General features: G+C 38.9%; 1 protein-coding gene across 1 annotated transcript in view; it reads right to left on the bottom strand.

Moving 5' to 3' along the window:
- Nucleotides 1-17,270, bottom strand: part of KIAA1549 (KIAA1549 ortholog) — a 173,563-nt gene that overhangs the window by 48,908 nt on the left and 107,385 nt on the right. The window contains exons 11-12 of the mRNA XM_037836064.1: nucleotides 4,373-4,569; nucleotides 2,487-2,602 (exon numbers count right to left, since the gene is read on the bottom strand). Coding sequence (XP_037691992.1) covers nucleotides 2,487-2,602; nucleotides 4,373-4,569 — 313 coding nt within the window. The remainder of the gene's footprint in view (nucleotides 1-2,486; nucleotides 2,603-4,372; nucleotides 4,570-17,270) is intronic.

The raw sequence follows: 17,270 nt of genomic DNA, 5'->3' as shown, positions 1-17,270 counted from the left end.
ATTTTATAGATAGGTGCTCCAAAATTACCTGAAAAAACTTTAATGTTTTATGTAGTCAAAACAGTCACCTGCAATCTCATAAAAACTATCAATTTCCTTTGCCAACTGTTTAGCACATGCAAGAGTAAATGCCAGAGCTTGGTTCCAAAGTTAAATTCTACAATTTGGAACTTGTGGAATCCAAATTAACAAAGTTTATTTATGCTACTTAAAAATCACACACTTGCACACATGCAACCTAAGGAGAGACTAAAGTAGATACTCAGCGTTTTGAAATCCTTACCTACTTTGTCTATTCCTGATAATAAAGAGAAGAGAGCAAAACTACAATTATGTGCAGATACAGTAACAACAGCACAATAATACCCTGAATGTAGCTACCTTCACACAAGGGAGCTAATTAACTCTCTATCCCATCTCCCTCTCTCTTACATCTTCGTAAAGATTAACCTCTGCTAATGACATTACTTATTTAATCACTATGAACACAGTACCATCTGAGTAAATAATCTCTTGATGGTCCATGGATGATCATAACGGTATGTCACATTCAAAAAATGCTCAGTGGGGACAGAAATAAAACACAACTTGTAATTTCTTAAAACTGAAACAATGGTCTTTTCTCAGACTCCATTGGGAATGCCAGATGGGACTTGGGATAGCCCTTGAAAGCTTTGCCCAGGAGATGAAAGTGACACACTGGCAGCGACCCACTGGCAGCGCCCCCTGCTGCGGTGAGAGGGAAAGCTGTTCCCGGGGAAACATGGAGGGTCTGAGAAGGGTTCTCAAGCAACCCCCCCCCACACACTAATTTTTATTTCATTATGAAACAAAAAAGGATTTTTATGTGACTTAAAAAATAATTTAAAAAAGCTATAATAAAAACTCAGACTCTTTTTTATAAGGTATTCAAGTTCCATGCAAGCATCTTTAAGGCAGTATGAAAGCTTTATCATGGCCCCTTTTAAAAAAGTAAAGTTTTAAAAGTGAACTGATAGTTATTGTGAGAAAACTATCTTTCTAAAACATGAAAACAATGTACAGATTCTGATGTCTCTGTAAATCATAATAGCAATCTATCTGAGCATGTTACTCATAAAAACATCTAGCCCACTTCTCTAGCAGTCAACTTTCAGTTCACAAACTAGAAGAGTACAAAATGCTTACTACTTGAATTTTGAATAGATGTTGAGAGTGATGTCTCATTTTTGGTAGCCATGTAGAATATTACTGATGGTATTACTGTCAGCAAGAAGTTAAATGCAAGAACTAAAAGGAGGAATCTCAAGTAAGCAATGATCAGAAATTGAGAAAATATAGAGCTGATCTCCACACACCCACCCCCCCAAATTCCTTTCCCAGGATTCAAAATTAGATTTTAATCTTGTCTGTCTGAAACAGTACACCTGTTACCATGGATTCTGTGAAACTGGATCCCAAGAGAAAACTCTTTCCTTATTGTCAGGGGCATTTCCTTAGAAATGTTCTCACAAAAGAACACTTAGAGCTGGAAGGAACCTCAAAGATCAGCTGGTTTAGTCCCACGGGGCCTCAAAGTGAAGCGATGTGCAAGGCCTCAAGCATTTCAGTGATAGAACAGGCTCTCCAGCTTCCCTCCAGATTAATTCATTTACAGATATGGTTTGTTCTGCATTGCATTTTCATTTGGAGAAATTTGTGCCAAAAGGTGTATTAAAAATTACTATTAAAATCATATCCTATGGCATCCTAATTATCTTTGCATTATTGAAACACAATCCTGAAATATAACCATGGCAGCAGCAGAGATAACAGCGGTGCTAGCACATTTAATTTAACAGAATCCATTAAACAATTACATAGCTACCTTACCATCATTCTAAAAAATGCTCCTAGACCAGTAAGGCCTGTGAGCTTAGCTTTATTACAGAGTATGAGTTTCCTGGTAATATCCTTTAGAATGGGAGTGAAGCTCATTTATTTATACCTAGCCTATGAACATACAGCAGCTGGCTTCAAATGCAAATATGTTAAACCATCTGATCACACTAAACTATCAGCTGGAAGAATGAGCTAGGAACAGGACCGAACAAAATGGATTTGGCTCTATGATAAATGAACAACAACTTTCTGACAGTGACAGCTGTGAAATCCTTGAATTGGCTCCTAAGAATGCCAATGAACACTGGAGGCATTTTTTGAGACTATGGTTTCAGTTAGATTCCTCCTTGTTCTTTGGGGAGGAAAATCGTTATGACTCTAAATTAGAATGAAACGTGGCTATTAACCTCAAAACATACCTCAGTGGATCTCCACCATCTAGCACAGTCCCCCACCTCAGAGCAGACACCCAATACAATACAACTGATGCTGAGAAATTCACTATACAATGAAATACTACACAGATTTTTAAAAAATAGTTTAGCGTTTGAAGTAATGCAAAATCCTAACCTATCAGAATCCCATAATTACTACTTTTAATTTGGAGAATGAGAAGAGTCACAGACCACTCCGTGGGGCTTTGTGGGGCTTGCCATCATTGACAGCTCCTGACGTCTTGTCTCCTGCCTCTCTCTCACTGGACTCTTCACTTACTGTCGAGTCAGCATCTGAGGGAGAAACTCTGCAGCCACAAAACAAATTACAAACATGAAAAAAAGAAAGAAAGAAAAGAAAAAGATCATATTAATATAGTTATGGAAGTCAGGCTTCCAGGCAAAGCAGGTAGAAATGAAAACAGTATGAACAATTATTTCGCTGCACGGCATCTTCAAGGATCACACTGAAATTCCATAGTCACCTCCTGAGGACAGCTTCATATGATTTAGTAAATGGCTCAGTGGTTTACATTTCAACAAATAGTAGAAAGCTAAATAGGACTTAAATCCCAGCTCCTGCACCTAGGTCATTTCTGGACATTTCTAGTATGATCTGGACAGAGAGGATCTTGGTTCAGACCTGGTTCACAATTAACTGGGTCTTCAAAATCTCTAGGAGGTTGGATTAGTTCTGCAGTTGTCCCAAGACCTGCTACCCAAGTTTCATCCCCCAAATAACTACCAATCTGTGGGAGGAGCCTATACTTAAAACTCTAAGGCACTGACCACTATTGAGATTTGATTCCATATATAAAAAGAGTATCACAGAACCCAGGCTGCACCACGCTAGTGAAAATCCTTAATCAGTTGGCATCCTTCTCTTTGGGCTCCCTTACTTAAACTGCAACGTGAAATGCCAAGACATTCTGGTACCCCTTAAGGAAAGCTAAAATATCATATTAACTATGCAGACCATTGAGATATTGTGGCTAAATGTTTGGGATGAGACTACCAGGGGAGGAAAATACTGTGAAAAATTTTACAAGCTTATTAAATAATCTTTAATGATTTAATTTATTCTTAGCCTGACAAAGAATTAAGCAAGTAACATCTCTCTGCATAATTCACATCTATGAAATTCTAAAAACTAGGCCATAACCCATGGGGTAGGTTTTCTGATAATTCAGAAAATATGACACAGTTTTAAATGTTGATATGATCACATAAATTTCCTCCTCTTAGCAGAAAATAACCAAGATTTGGAATTCAAAAACTCAAAGGAAGGCTGATAATGTGTGGCTTTGGCAGCCAAAGCCTGATGGTGCTATGACTTATTAAAGACAACTTAATAAAATCTAAGTCTGAACTTTGCTTTGTCTTTTTAACATAGCTGTAGCCCTTCTCTCAGGATCAGAGAGTGACAGGGAGGGACTTCTGGTAGTTTGTTAAGCAATTCCTCATGAACTTTACTTCCATAGGATCAGTGGAAATGAAATTTGGGAATATGGAGCCAGGCAGGGAGGGGGTGGTAAAGAGTCCTGTGCAAACATGCTAACAAGGGTGACAACATGGGCAGCTGGGGAAAAACAAAGCAAAACCAGGAGGACACGATGAAGGTTAGCTCAATGAAGTCATAGCCACCTGCTGTCATAATGGGCAAGGGTAGAGAAGCTAATGCTGGCTGAGTGTGTATCATGTGCCATGCACATTTTTGTACAATATTTCTGATATTACTTCTAGAGGGTCTAACATGTTCACCTCAAAATATATACTCTAGAGCTGTTCAATTTCTAATCAAGTCCTAGGGGTACTGCCAAATCATCACAGATAGTGTTCATTCATTACCTTAAATCACTTCTAGGAAAGAAATCATGCAACCATCTTTGGTCATCCACTAGAGTGGACTGCAACCATGACAGGGTTCATGTTAACTTTAGGCAAACTATCATCAATCCCCTAGGCTGTAGACTCAGAGCAGTACTCACCATCAGCCCCTGTATTATCAGAAATTGATAAACGGAATACAGAAATATGCTCTGCAACAGAGAGAACAATACAGAATGCCCAATAATAACCTTCCCCTGTGACGGATGTTCTTGGAAGGGATCTTTGACTTGGGGCTTGGCACGTCTCCGTTTTCAGAGGGGGTGGTATGGTCCTTCACAGGTCCTGGTAGTGGTGCTGGCTCATGAATAATCAGTATGTCATCTTTATTGTGCTGACCCAGATGCTGCTTAGCAAAATCGAAGCCCTTCACACTAGGGATCTGCAACTAAAACACACACATGCACAAGCAACATAGTTACTCTGAAATTTGAGGACTGTGAAAAGAGACAGGGAGCGCTGACAAGAGGGGCACCAATTTCTAACCCAAAATCATACTTGCAATTCAACCAATCCAATTCCACAAGCATCTCTAAAACTCTACTGTATGCAAGGTACTTTTTATACCTACAATTTAAGAAAGACAGAAACTTGTGAAAGATTAAACAAGGGTACAAAGATTAAATAACTAGGCCATAATACAAAAGACATCACAAGATAATACCTGACCAATTGCCACAGTAGCATAACCATGCTATACAAGTTTAGAGAGAGTGACACAGCAGGATGTGCTTCTTAGGAAAATTAGGGCTTGAGCCAGGCCTTGGAGGACAAGGCAGGACTTGGAGGAAAACAGAGGCTACATGGAGGATGTTCTAGATCATGTCAAGGACCAGAGAACACTTGAGGAATCTGGGAGATCATAGTAGTTGCACTAGAAAGGTCAAAATGTAGGTGAGTGAAAGAGAAGGTTGCCTGTATGTGGACAACTCTATATGCCAGCTTCTAGAGCTTGCTCTATGGGCAGTGAGAAAACCGCTAAACATGTCTGAATAGCGCAATGGCATTGTCCAAGCAGAAGGGATCAGTAAGACAGCCCGGTGATACCACGAGCAGGAAATGATAAAACCACGAAGGTCTGAGCCCAAAGACTTAGCAATGAAAATGGAAAGAACAGACAGCTTCTAGAGGCAAGGGTAAGACTTGGAAGCCAAACAGATATGAAAGGCAAAGGACAGAAAGAAGGCAGTAAGGACTCGAAAGTTTTAGGCCGAGTATCCTGACCAGTGGAAGTGACATTAAGGGAAAGAGGTAAGTCATGAAGGAAAGATGATTTGAGATAAAAATGACAAGTTTCACTACAAACACGGCTAGTTTGAGATGAGAGAGAAAGTCCCAAAGGAAAGTATTCAGGTATAGTTGAAGAACAATAATTTGCAGGAATTTTCAGGCTAGAGATGTGACTTTGAGAGTTATCTGTAAGGTGACATGTAGGGAAGTTGAGATTTTTAAAGATGAAAACAGTCTATGGATAAAACTTTGGGGAACATCTAATAGTTTGAGGATAAGAGGAAAAGAAAGAAGGAAGAAAACAGAAGGTGTCTTCAAAGAAACAGAAGATTTAGAAAGTGCAATGTAATACAAGCTAAGAGAATAATTTCAAGAAAGGAGTGGTCAAGAGACTTAACGGGTCTTCAAAAAGTAATTGCAATAGAAGGTAATGACATCTTTGATGTCCCTTGAGAATGCAATTTTAATAGAGTACAGAGAGTATCGGTTGCCAAAGAAGGGAAACAGAAGAGTAGAGGGAGGAGGCAATACATTTGAAAAAAAGAATTTTTCAAGATTGGGAAGATATGATGATGATGAAATGCAGAGGAGGAACCAAGAAAAAAATTAAAAGTGCCTAGACCAAGGTGATAAATTGAAGGAACAAGGTTCCAGAAAAGTTGTGGAAGGTGAGGCAGAGCACAGGTAGAAGGATTAGTTTTGGAAAAAGAGAAGTGCTGCTTTTTCTGAGATAAGAGAGAAGGAGCAAATCGGTGTCTAGTTGCTTGGAACAGAGGGAATAACAAATAAGGTGGTTTATGTTTGTTGGCTCCAATTCTTTCAGTAGAGAACAAGGACATCTGTGGAGACTCAGAGGAAGAGGTAGGGATCTGGGGAAAGCAGAATAAGCAAGGTATGTGTGGAGAATGTGCAAGCAATGGCCTAGGGTCCTGCTGAGGGAAGAGAGCAGGTATCTGAAACAAGCCCAGTTGGCTAGGTTCTTGACTCTCTCCGGCAGCGCAGCAAAAGACGGTGGGAGAAATCCAGGGTTAATTCAGCCAGCCGGAAGATGATAGGATGAGGGTATTTGACATGGCAGAGCCAGGTGACCCAGAAAGGATCAAATCACTGGCGTGAGTGAAAGCATCTGTTGGGAGAATAGACCATGGAGAGATAGAAGCAAGAAGGGAGACTTTACCTTCAGAGGAAGAGCATTAGGATCCTCATGGTGGGATAGTGCCCTGGGGTGGGGAGGGCCTAGACTGCTGGTATAAAGAAGGTGAAGAACTTGGCATTTTTATGTTAGATTAGGGGCTGGCAAACTTTTTCCATAGAAGTCCAGATAGTAAATATTATAGACACCGCAGGTGAGGGGGTCTCCGTTACAACTCTTCAAGTCTGTCGTCACAGCATGGAAGCATACATAGACAATACCTGAATGAATGAGCATTAGCTGTGTTCCAATAAAATGTTATGGACACTGACATTTGAATTTCAAATAATTTTCATGTGCCACAAAATATTCTTTTCTTTTTCTCTAACCATTTAAAACCGTAAAATCCATTCTTTGCTCCTTCACAGTATAAACACAGGTTGCAGGCTGGATTTGGCCTGCAGTGCTGCAGTTTGACATACCCTTGGTTTTGATGGAAAAAAAGGTGGGGTGGGGGGTAGGGTGTGAAATTTCTTGAGATGAAAGTAGAAAAAGCCCTGAAGGGAATCCCCTCAGCTACCTAGCCTGACCCTCTTATTCATTTCTGCCACCATGGCTTTGAGTTAGGCCCCATGAGTTGGCCTGGACCATTTTAAAGAGTCTCTCTCCAACCCATATGGTCTTCGACAATCACTCCTCCTTGCGGTTTTCAGGATGAGACTCCTAAAATACAAATCGATGACTCCTCTCCCTTGCTTCTAATTCTTCACTGTTTTCATGTAGCTCTGATGATGTCACCAGCCTCCATGGCTTAGCGTGAGGCCCTGCAACATCTGGTTGCAACCCCTCTTCAGGCACCATGTCCCACCACCCCCAGGAAGCTCCTGCTTTGCCCACCACAGTACTACATGGACCATCCCCAAAGCAGTAGTTTCATGCACACCACAGGAAATGCTGTTCTTTCTGCCTGGAATGCCCAACTTCCCTGTTCCTCCCTCTTCTTGCTAACTACTTACTAATGGTACCTCAAAACTAAGCTCGGTCACCTCCTCTAGAAGGCCTTCCTTGACAGCCCTCCCCACCTCCCCCTTCTTTTGTGCTCCTGGAGTACTGTGCACTTACCACACTGTGCTGGATTGTCGCTCTACCTGTCTCTTCCCCCAAAGACAGCAAGCCCTTTCAGGGTGGAAACCACATCTCAATTTGTTCTATACTCTCTGTGCAAAGCACTGGGCTTGGTGCACAGTTGACCTCAATGAACACTTGAATGAATGAATGAAGACAGTACAAAGGTCTCTGAGGAAGGCAGGATCCCGCAGGAGAGCAGATGCTGGCTACAGTAACAGACTGACCCTTCTTTCTCACCCACTGAGTCCTAGACAGCAGCAAGCAGGACTCGAGAAAGCTGCAGATGGGGCAGCAGAGAGAAGACAGGATAAGCTGGAGAGGGAGTGTGGGAGGCTAGACCAGGTTAGAGAGAGAATTCTGGGAGAGGCAGAGTATCAGGGTCCCTGAGACCTCCAAGAGGGGAGAGGAGCTTTAGGAGGAGCATGCGGTCAGGCAAAGTGGGAGGAGCACATCAGCATCTGGAGGAAACTGCACGTACCAGCAGCTGGCTGACCAGTGAGGAATTGGGAAAGTGCTGCATTCTGATGGACCCAGGGATCCTACCTAAGTGTACATAACACCAACACCAAACCCTACAACCAAGACCCCATGAGCCTGCAACAACAGGGTGCAGGCCTCAGCTTCCAGACCTGTGGTTAGATAGGAAAGGTGCTCTAAGGGCTACAAATGTGGGAACCATTTTAAATGATACACTAAAATGCCAAGACTGGGTATTAACAGTTCCCTTAATTTGAACTTCCAGAGTCCACGGAAATAACCATGCATAAATGATTGTTCCAAAGGGTCTCTTCAGAAGGAACCCATGTGCAAACCAAAGCCCCTCTAGTTAGGTTGCCGTATGCCACACCTACAGTCCTATCAGTCAAAAGATGAAGGCCAAACAGATCTAAGGAGTGCTTTTACACAACACACTACGTGTAGAAGCAAAATCTTTTGTCTTATTTGTGTTAACTTCATGCCCAAATGAGTGACAACACCAGTGGTTTAGATTTGTGACCTTTAAGGTCTTAGCACAAAAATGTAGGATAAACGGGTAGAAGGAAAGAAGTCTGCAAAAGTGATTTATGCCAGCAGAGGGGATAAAACTTACTGTAAACATAGTTTGCAAAGATGTTGCTTGGAAATGAAAGGCAAAGACTGCTGTGCCTATATTTTGTAAATTAATGAGATCATGTTGCAAGAACAGGCAACGATACCACATGGACAGATTGGGAGCATACACCCACGCAGCTGAGAAACCCTGTTTCTTGGTGCCAAATGATGGTGAGCCCAAACCTTTCTCTGTAGCCCACACTCTCTGCCTCATTAGCCACCATAGATCAATTTATTTCCTCCTCCAAGAAAAGGTGGATTAGAACAGTGAGCTTCAACTGGCCTAGCCAACTCCTGGGGGTCTACAAACACTTTCCTAGGGATATGCAACCCTTTCAAGACCACCAACCTCTTTATATGTTCTTACCTAAAAGTGATTTTTCTCAGCACGTGCCTGATCACACACATTCCCCTTTCACAACAGTCCTTCTCCCACTTTACAGAAGAGAGACCCAGCTCTCACACATGCACTCTTCCTAGGATGCGCTGTCCTGAAGTTAGAAACCTCTGGGATGTCACGTAAAGGGACAATTCAAAATGCTGGTGTTGGTAGTCTCCCTTTCTTTCCCTATCTTGTATATATTTCTTTAAGGGAGAAATGTGGCTGAGAAATAGGCTAATTCAGCCTGTGCTGGGATGATGTGAATTCAGATACTCTGTAGGGGGGCAGCAGGAGCAATGACATTTTTATTTAACAACCTCACCTTTATCACCTCCCAACCATCAAAGAATGCATCGCTCCTGTGGATGAACCCAATGAGAACAAAGCACAGAGGCTGTCAGTGAGAAATACGGAGGGTGGCAGTGTCATTGCAACCAGGTGACAAAGTTAAGACAAGGCTCTGTGTTTTAGAATATGCAAGATCTGTAAAAGTATGCTGTGAAACACCTGTAAGCTATGCAGCACAGGTTCTTTGCATGCTCCTACTTCTTGGAATGAGAGCAGCTTGGCAAGCACACTTGTTCACCAGGGTCTCAGACTGGGTCTTCATGCAGTATTTTGCATTACAAGGACAAGGGAGTGAAGGTTGCCATGTTTACCTCTGAAAGTTCAGCATTACAAACAAAAGGAACAAATATTGGAGCTAAGTTAGTGTTTTATACTTTTCTGGAGCATTTTTTCAGTCTCACAGGATATTTTTCATTAACTTCTTTCAAAAGATTACTCGATACTCTATGTTCAGTTTATCTGAAGGCAAATCTCTTGCTCACTGGCCCTCATGTATTTATTATATTTAGACGAGCAGGTTTGGAGTCCTCCGTAAATAACAATCATCAATTTGCCTTTTGTAAACCCCACACTTACTAGTCCAATACTTTTTCTCCTTTTTGCTGTAAGTTTCCACAAAGATTAAACTGCATTCTTAAAAGCAAAGCATCTATTTACGTACTAGTAGAGGAAAAAATATGCAAGCTAGAAGGTAACACCTGAACTTTAAGAAACCCTTCATAGGAGGATGAATTCCTCTCTCTAAGAAATTGATATGCTGTCCTAATTTATATAAAAAAAATTATAAATATTATTTTCATCATGAAATGAAATTACAAAATGCCAATACTATCTTATGGAATCTTACTTTTAGTTTCTGTGTTTGTACTTTACATGAATTACTTCATCATAGCCTCACCACATAATAAGGCAGAAAACATAATTACCAATTTTATAGGCAAAGAAATTAGGGCTCCAGAGCTTAAACTTGCCCAAGGTCATGCTATCATTGAGCAGGTAAGGCAGGTGGTGAGCCCCAGCTTTGCTGACTCTGAAGCTTGGGCTCCTGACTCTGGTTGTTATCCCCTGCACTGCTATCTCATTAATTGGTTTCACGCATCTCACACTTAGTCAGCTGCTCTCATGTTTTGCTAGGTGGCAGCAATTTAGGAATTCCTTACACTGGGCAAACTCTTTGACCAAACTACTCTCTACTTCATGGAATTCATCCTAGAATTCACCTTGGTTAGAGCTTCAGATCATCTCCCCTACTCTGGCAGAGGATAAGAGTTTTACCTTCTGGAAAGGATGAACCAAAAAGGATATGGAATAAAAGACACCAGGTACAGCTGTGGTCAGAAACACCAATGCAGAGAGTTAAATGAAGGTTTGCAGGCAGTTTTATTATAGCTGGCAGACAGCTTATTATACACTCCAGGCAGGAGACCAGAAGATTCTCCCTAGGAATAATAACTAGACCAAGAGAAAAAAAACTTAAAGATACTGAGCTTGGGAGAGGAGGTGGAGCAAAAACAGCCAGTCCCACCACATCACCCTACAATGAGGCTCACCAGGAAAAATGGTCCGGGCCTGCACACAGAGCTTCCACTCATCTTTTGAGTCCTTTACATTAAAAAAACAATCGTGTTAACATATATAACATAAAACTTTGCATTTTAAGTGTACACTTCAGTGGCATTAATTACTTTTACAATACTATACTACCATCACTACCTTCCATTACTAAAACTTTTTCATCACACAAAACAGAAATTCTTTACCTATTAAGCAATAACTCCCTTGAGTACCTTACTTTTTTTAAATTATCTGACTTTATTTAATATATCAACAGTTTATCCTGGTAATAAATTAATATGTACAGTTATCAAAAAATGTTGGGTGCTTTCCAAAGAAAATGTTTCTTTCTGGAATGTATGTAGAACCATTTAAACAGCTGTCTTTATAATTTTCAAAATCAGAAGTGTAGTAACACCAACTCTTTGAAGAATAGAGTCTCTTTTCCTGTAATTCATGATTTAGATAGTTTGAGTTTATAAAGGTTTCAGATGCCATTTCAGTTCCTGCAAGCTACCAAAGCTGACATTAGAACTGACAGTTCAGAAACCGTCTGATCCAATCACCTAATTGTACAGATAAGGAATCCACTGGCATCGTCAACGATTACAAAAGCTAATGAGAGGCAGAGCTTGGACTACAAATCGATTCTTAGAAAGGCTCCAGAAATGTCTGTTGGGCAAAATAAGGCACATTTATCACACAGAACTCTATTCATATCTAAAACAACCCTGGTTTTACTTTAACATTGAATTCTGATGGCTCTTTTGTGGTTCACAAACATATTTTGTCATTACTATTACTGCAATAGTCCCTTACTTTTAAAATTGATCAGGTAGCCAAAGATCACCAGATATTTGAGATAGCCTTGAAAAGTTAAGAGAAAGTATTGCATCCATGAAACTACAACAAGACATCAAAAACAAAGAACAAGAAAGGGCTCTTGAAAATTAAATATGTGACCAAATAAATAAAGAAATCAATAGAAAAGGTAGAAAATAAAATTGAGGAAATATTCCAGAAAGTTGAATGAAAAGGCAGAGAGATAAAAAATAGGAGATAAAATATAATATAAGAAAATCAGAGGATTCATCGTGAACCAAATATTCAAACAATCAAGTGAGCAACAGTATCTAAGAAATAACCCAAGAAAAGTTTCCAAAAATGAAGGAAATGAATTTCTATATTGGAAGAGCCCACCAAACTCCCAGCACAATTGTGATGGTTAGGTTCATGTGCCAACTTGTCCAGGTGATAGTACCCAGCTGTCTGGTCAAGCAAACAGTGGCCTAACAATTGCTGCAAGGACAAATAAAAAAAGACCCAAAATAAGACATAGCATCATGAAATTTCAGGACCAGAGATCTGATCTTTCTTGGATAGAAGAAATCCAAGTCAAAATGTAGGGGTTTGCCCTTTTCAGCATGAAGAAATTAGAATGATCAAATGAGAGGGAGGAGTTGTAACAGAGAAGTTAGTATTTAACAAATGATTATGACTACTGAATCATGATATAGCTATTTCTTTTTAGCTTCCAGTCTACTAGAACAGCCAGAAGGAAATACCTGAAATTGTTGAACTGTATCCCAGTAGTCTTGATCTTTGATAACAACTGTATAATTACATAGCTTTTATCTTGTGACTGCGTAATTGTAAAAACCTTGTGACAGATACCCCCATTATCCAGTGTATGGTTAGATGAGTAATAAAATAAAGACATGCATGGGAAAAAAATTAACAATAAAATTAACAGAAACATATTTAGAAAGTGACTCTCACAAATATAATACTCTACAGAAAAAACAATTCCCAAAGGTGATTCCATTTATGTAATGTCCAAAAATAGGCAAAACTCAACTACCATATATCATTTAGGGGTGCATACCTTTGTGGAGAAAAAGGAGGTTGTGACCAGAAATAAATACAAAGGAGGCTTCTAGGGTGTCAGCAATGTTGTACCCTTGACAGGTGTTTGCTCTGTAATTATTTGTTAAACTATACTTTGAAATTTTCTCTGTAACTATTTGTTAACCTGTACTTTGAAATTTATCACTTTTCTGCATATATATTATATTTCACAATGAAAAATGTTTAAAAAAATGTAGGGGTTTGGATTACACAGATGTTATGCATTTGTCAAAACTCAGTGAACTCATACCACATGTAAAATTTGTATATAACATATATAGAATGCAAATTTTACATCAAAAGATAAAAACTGTAAACATATAATGAAGTCTTAACTATCATATGCAGAGTGCAATATTTAGAAGGAAAGGTACTAATATCTGTTATTGACTTTGAATTCCATCAAAGATGGAATGATGGATGACTAGATGGATAAATACATGCCAAAATTAGCATAAAAATTTTCATGATACAATCTAGGTGGTAGGTATACAGGTGTTCATGGCAAAATTATTTCAAAGTTGCTGTATGTTGGAAATTTTTCATTAGAATTGTTTTTATAAATGGCAATGAACAGCCACAATGGAAGCTGGAAGATAAAAGAACTGTGCTTTCAAACCTAGAATTTCCAAACTAGAATTCTATCCCCAGCCAGACTATCATCAGGCATGAGGTTAATATAAAGTTATTTTCAGTCTTAATAGATTCTAAATGTCTCTCTATGTATCACCACTCATCCATGTTGGAGATCTTCCTATATTTCAGGACCTGTATATGGAATGAACAATGACTTCTAAAACTGCATGCTGCAGTCTTAACATTGATCTTCTAAACCAACCAACATTATTTGCTTATTATACACCCTTAATCACTGGTGTCTACCTGTAAACCAATCTCGAGCCCTTTCCCCAAACTAAAAAACTCATCCTTTCATAAATATTCAGCAGCCAAATCACAGACAGTTTAGTTTTGCTGTTACTCTAATTTTTTCCCCATTCCAGGAATAGTTTTGCTAAAGACACTTGATTCATTTTGTAAGTTTCTGATTTTAGGACGACTGCTTCCTCTAAGCAAAGGTCTCCAAAGTAAATGAGATAACACAAATTCTTCTGCCTGTATATTGCAGTCTGTATAACCCAAATCTAGGTATGAAATGCCTTCCCTAAGAAACTCTCAGGGATCCTATAAGAAATAAGCATGAGGACTTTAACACAGATATGTGAAAATGCTTCATGATACAACAGTACTATACAAATGACACTGACAGCATCATTATTTCTGTTGCTGACAAAACATCAGTTACAAATTATCAGCTAAGAGTTCTTGGGCATCAGATATAGATATAAATATACATACAATGTTATATAAGTCACCAAACGGATGTGACATATGGTAGACCCTCAATAGTATTTGATTATTGAATAAATTTCAAAAAGGTCAGTTGAAGCACCAAACTTACTGGATTTTGTAGGGAACGAAGAAGTGAGTATATGTCATAAATGAAATACACATCCATTATGGTCTTGAAGTCCTGTTGGCTTAATTTTGTATTCCAACTAATATCTTTATATCAGTTAGATCCTTGCACTGCTCACAGGCTTGGTGAATCACCACCTTTTATAACAATAAATTTGGCAACTAATCTGTGCATATGCAAAAAATAAAAGCCATCTACACACACAATGGAAAAAATCAGAGAATTAGAGGAAATCTTGCCCCCACCCCCACCCCCACCTCACCCCCCTTATGGAAGTAGCTCCTTTTGTTTCTTTCATCCCTACTTTCTGGACCACTTTTTCTAATTTTTTCATTTCTTTAAAAAAAAAGTTAAGTCTGGCTGCTATTACGTCTCCAGCTTCTACATACAGAGTAAGCTTCAGTCAATGTTTTATGAATGAAGAGTCAAGATTAGTTCGGGACTTCTATATTCGTATTAGGACTCAGTTATTCCTGAAGAAGGATGGTTCTTTTGTTCCTTCTTTCTCAAATATATCTCAGAGGGAACAGATCACATTGTCTGTGCCCCACTGGAAATAAGCCGCTGACAAGTTGGGGAGGCCTGGTGGAGCAGGTCAGCCAAGTGACAAGATAGAAGCTTGATGAATTTTTTTTTTTTCCATCACCACAAATGATTTTATTTTTCAATTTTTAGAACATTTTCATTACTCCAGAAAAGAAATAAAGACCAAAAAAAGGAAACTCAAATCTTCCCATACTCCTAACCACCCCCCTCCATTATTGACTCATAGTATTGGTATAGTACATTTGTTACTGTTGATGAAAGAATGTTAAAATACTATGAACTATAGTATATAGTTTGCAACAGGTATATATTTTTTTCCTATATGCCCCTCTATTATTAATTTCTAGTTATAGTATCATACATTTGTTGTAGTTCATGAGAGAGATTTCTAAAATTTGTACAGTTAATCATGGACATTGTCCACCACAAGGTTCACTGTTTTATACATTCCCATCATTTAACCTCCAACTTTCCTTCTGGTGACATACATGACTCTGAGCTTCCCCTTTCCACCACCTTCACACATCATTCAGCACTGTTAGTTATTCTCACAACATGCTACCATCACCCCTGTCCATTTCCAAACATTTAAGTTCACCCTAGTTGAACATTCTGCTCATACTAAGCAACCGCTCCCCATTCTTTAGCCTCGTTCTATATCCTGGTAACTAATATTTCATGTCTATGAGTTTACATATTATAATTAGTTCATATCAGTGAGACCCCGCAATATTTGTCCTTATGTGTCTGTCTTATTTAACTCAATAGAGTGCCCTCAAGTTTCTTCATCAACCCATTTTTTTTTTTTAATTCAGTTTTATTGAAATATATTCACAAACCATACAGTCATCCATGGTATACAATCAACTGTTCACAGTATGATCATATAGTTATGCGTTCACCACCACAATCTATTTCTGAACATTTTCCTTACATCAGAAAGGATCAGAATAAGAATAAAAAATAAAAGTGAAAAGAGAATACCCAAACCATCCCCCCATCCCACCCTATTTGTCATTTAGTTTTTACTCCCATTTTTCTGATTTTTTTTCAATTTTTTAACTTTGTTTATCAAAAAATTAAAAACAAACAGGCAAACAACCAAAAAACCCCACAACATTTCAAACAAAGCAATGGATTAAGGAAAACAAATAACCTAAAATAACTACTTTGCTTCCAATATGTTCCTACCATACCCCAAGAAAATTAATAAACCATGTCCAAACAGAGGAGTAAGAAAAACAAATAATCTAAAATACCTACATTGCTTCCAACATGTTCCTACCATACCCCAAGAAAATTAACAACCCCTAAGAAAACAAAGGAATAAGAGAAAAAAAAACCTAAAATAACTCTATTGCTTCCAACATGATCTTACTATATCCAAGAAAGTTTACAAACCATAATCATTCCTGAGCATTCCCATAACATTGAGATTACCCTCCATAGTTTATCTGTTCTTATTAGATTATCATTCCCCCTCCACTAATTGGTATCTCTAGGTCCCCTACATTCTACAGTATAAAACATTGTACATTTTTCACAGAATTCACATTAGTGGTAACATACAATATGTCTCTTTTTGTGCCTGGCTTATTTTGCTCAGCATTATGTCTTTTTTTTTTTTTTTTTTTTAATCTTCATTTTATTGATATATATTCATATACCACACAGTCATACAAAACAAATCGTACTTTCGATTGTTCACAGTACCATTACATAGTTGTACATTCATCACCCAAATCAATCCCTGACACCTTCATTAGCACACACACAAGAATAACAAGAATAATAATTAGAGTGAAAAAGAGCAATTGAAGTAAAAAAGAACACTGGGTACCTTTGTCTGTTTGTTTCCTTCCCCTATTTTTCTACTCATCCATCCATAAACTAGACAAAGTGGAGTGTGGTCCTTATGGCTTTCCCAATCCCCTTGTCACCCCTCATAAGCTACATTTTTATACAACTGTCTTCGAGATTCATGGGTTCTGGGTTGTAGTTTGATAGTTTCAGGTATCCACCACCAGCTACCCCAATTCTTTAGAACCTAAAAAGGGTTGTCTAAAGTGTGCGTAAGAGTGCCCACCACAGTGACCTCTCGGCTCCTTTTGGATTCTCTCTGCCACTGAAGCTTATTTCATTTCCTTTCACATCCCCCTTTTGGTCAAGAAGATGTTCTCTGTCCCACGATGCCAGGTCTACATTCCTCCCCGGGAGTCATATTCCACATTTCCAGGGAGAGTCACTCCCCTGGGTGTCTGATCCCACGTAGGGGGGAGGGCAGTGATTTCA

This window comes from Choloepus didactylus, chromosome 5 (genome assembly GCF_015220235.1).
Source record: "Choloepus didactylus isolate mChoDid1 chromosome 5, mChoDid1.pri, whole genome shotgun sequence".
Taxonomy (NCBI): domain Eukaryota; kingdom Metazoa; phylum Chordata; class Mammalia; order Pilosa; family Megalonychidae; genus Choloepus; species Choloepus didactylus.
The sequence above is the reverse complement of the archived record's forward strand: the minus strand, read 5'-3'. Positions and strand labels throughout refer to the sequence as shown.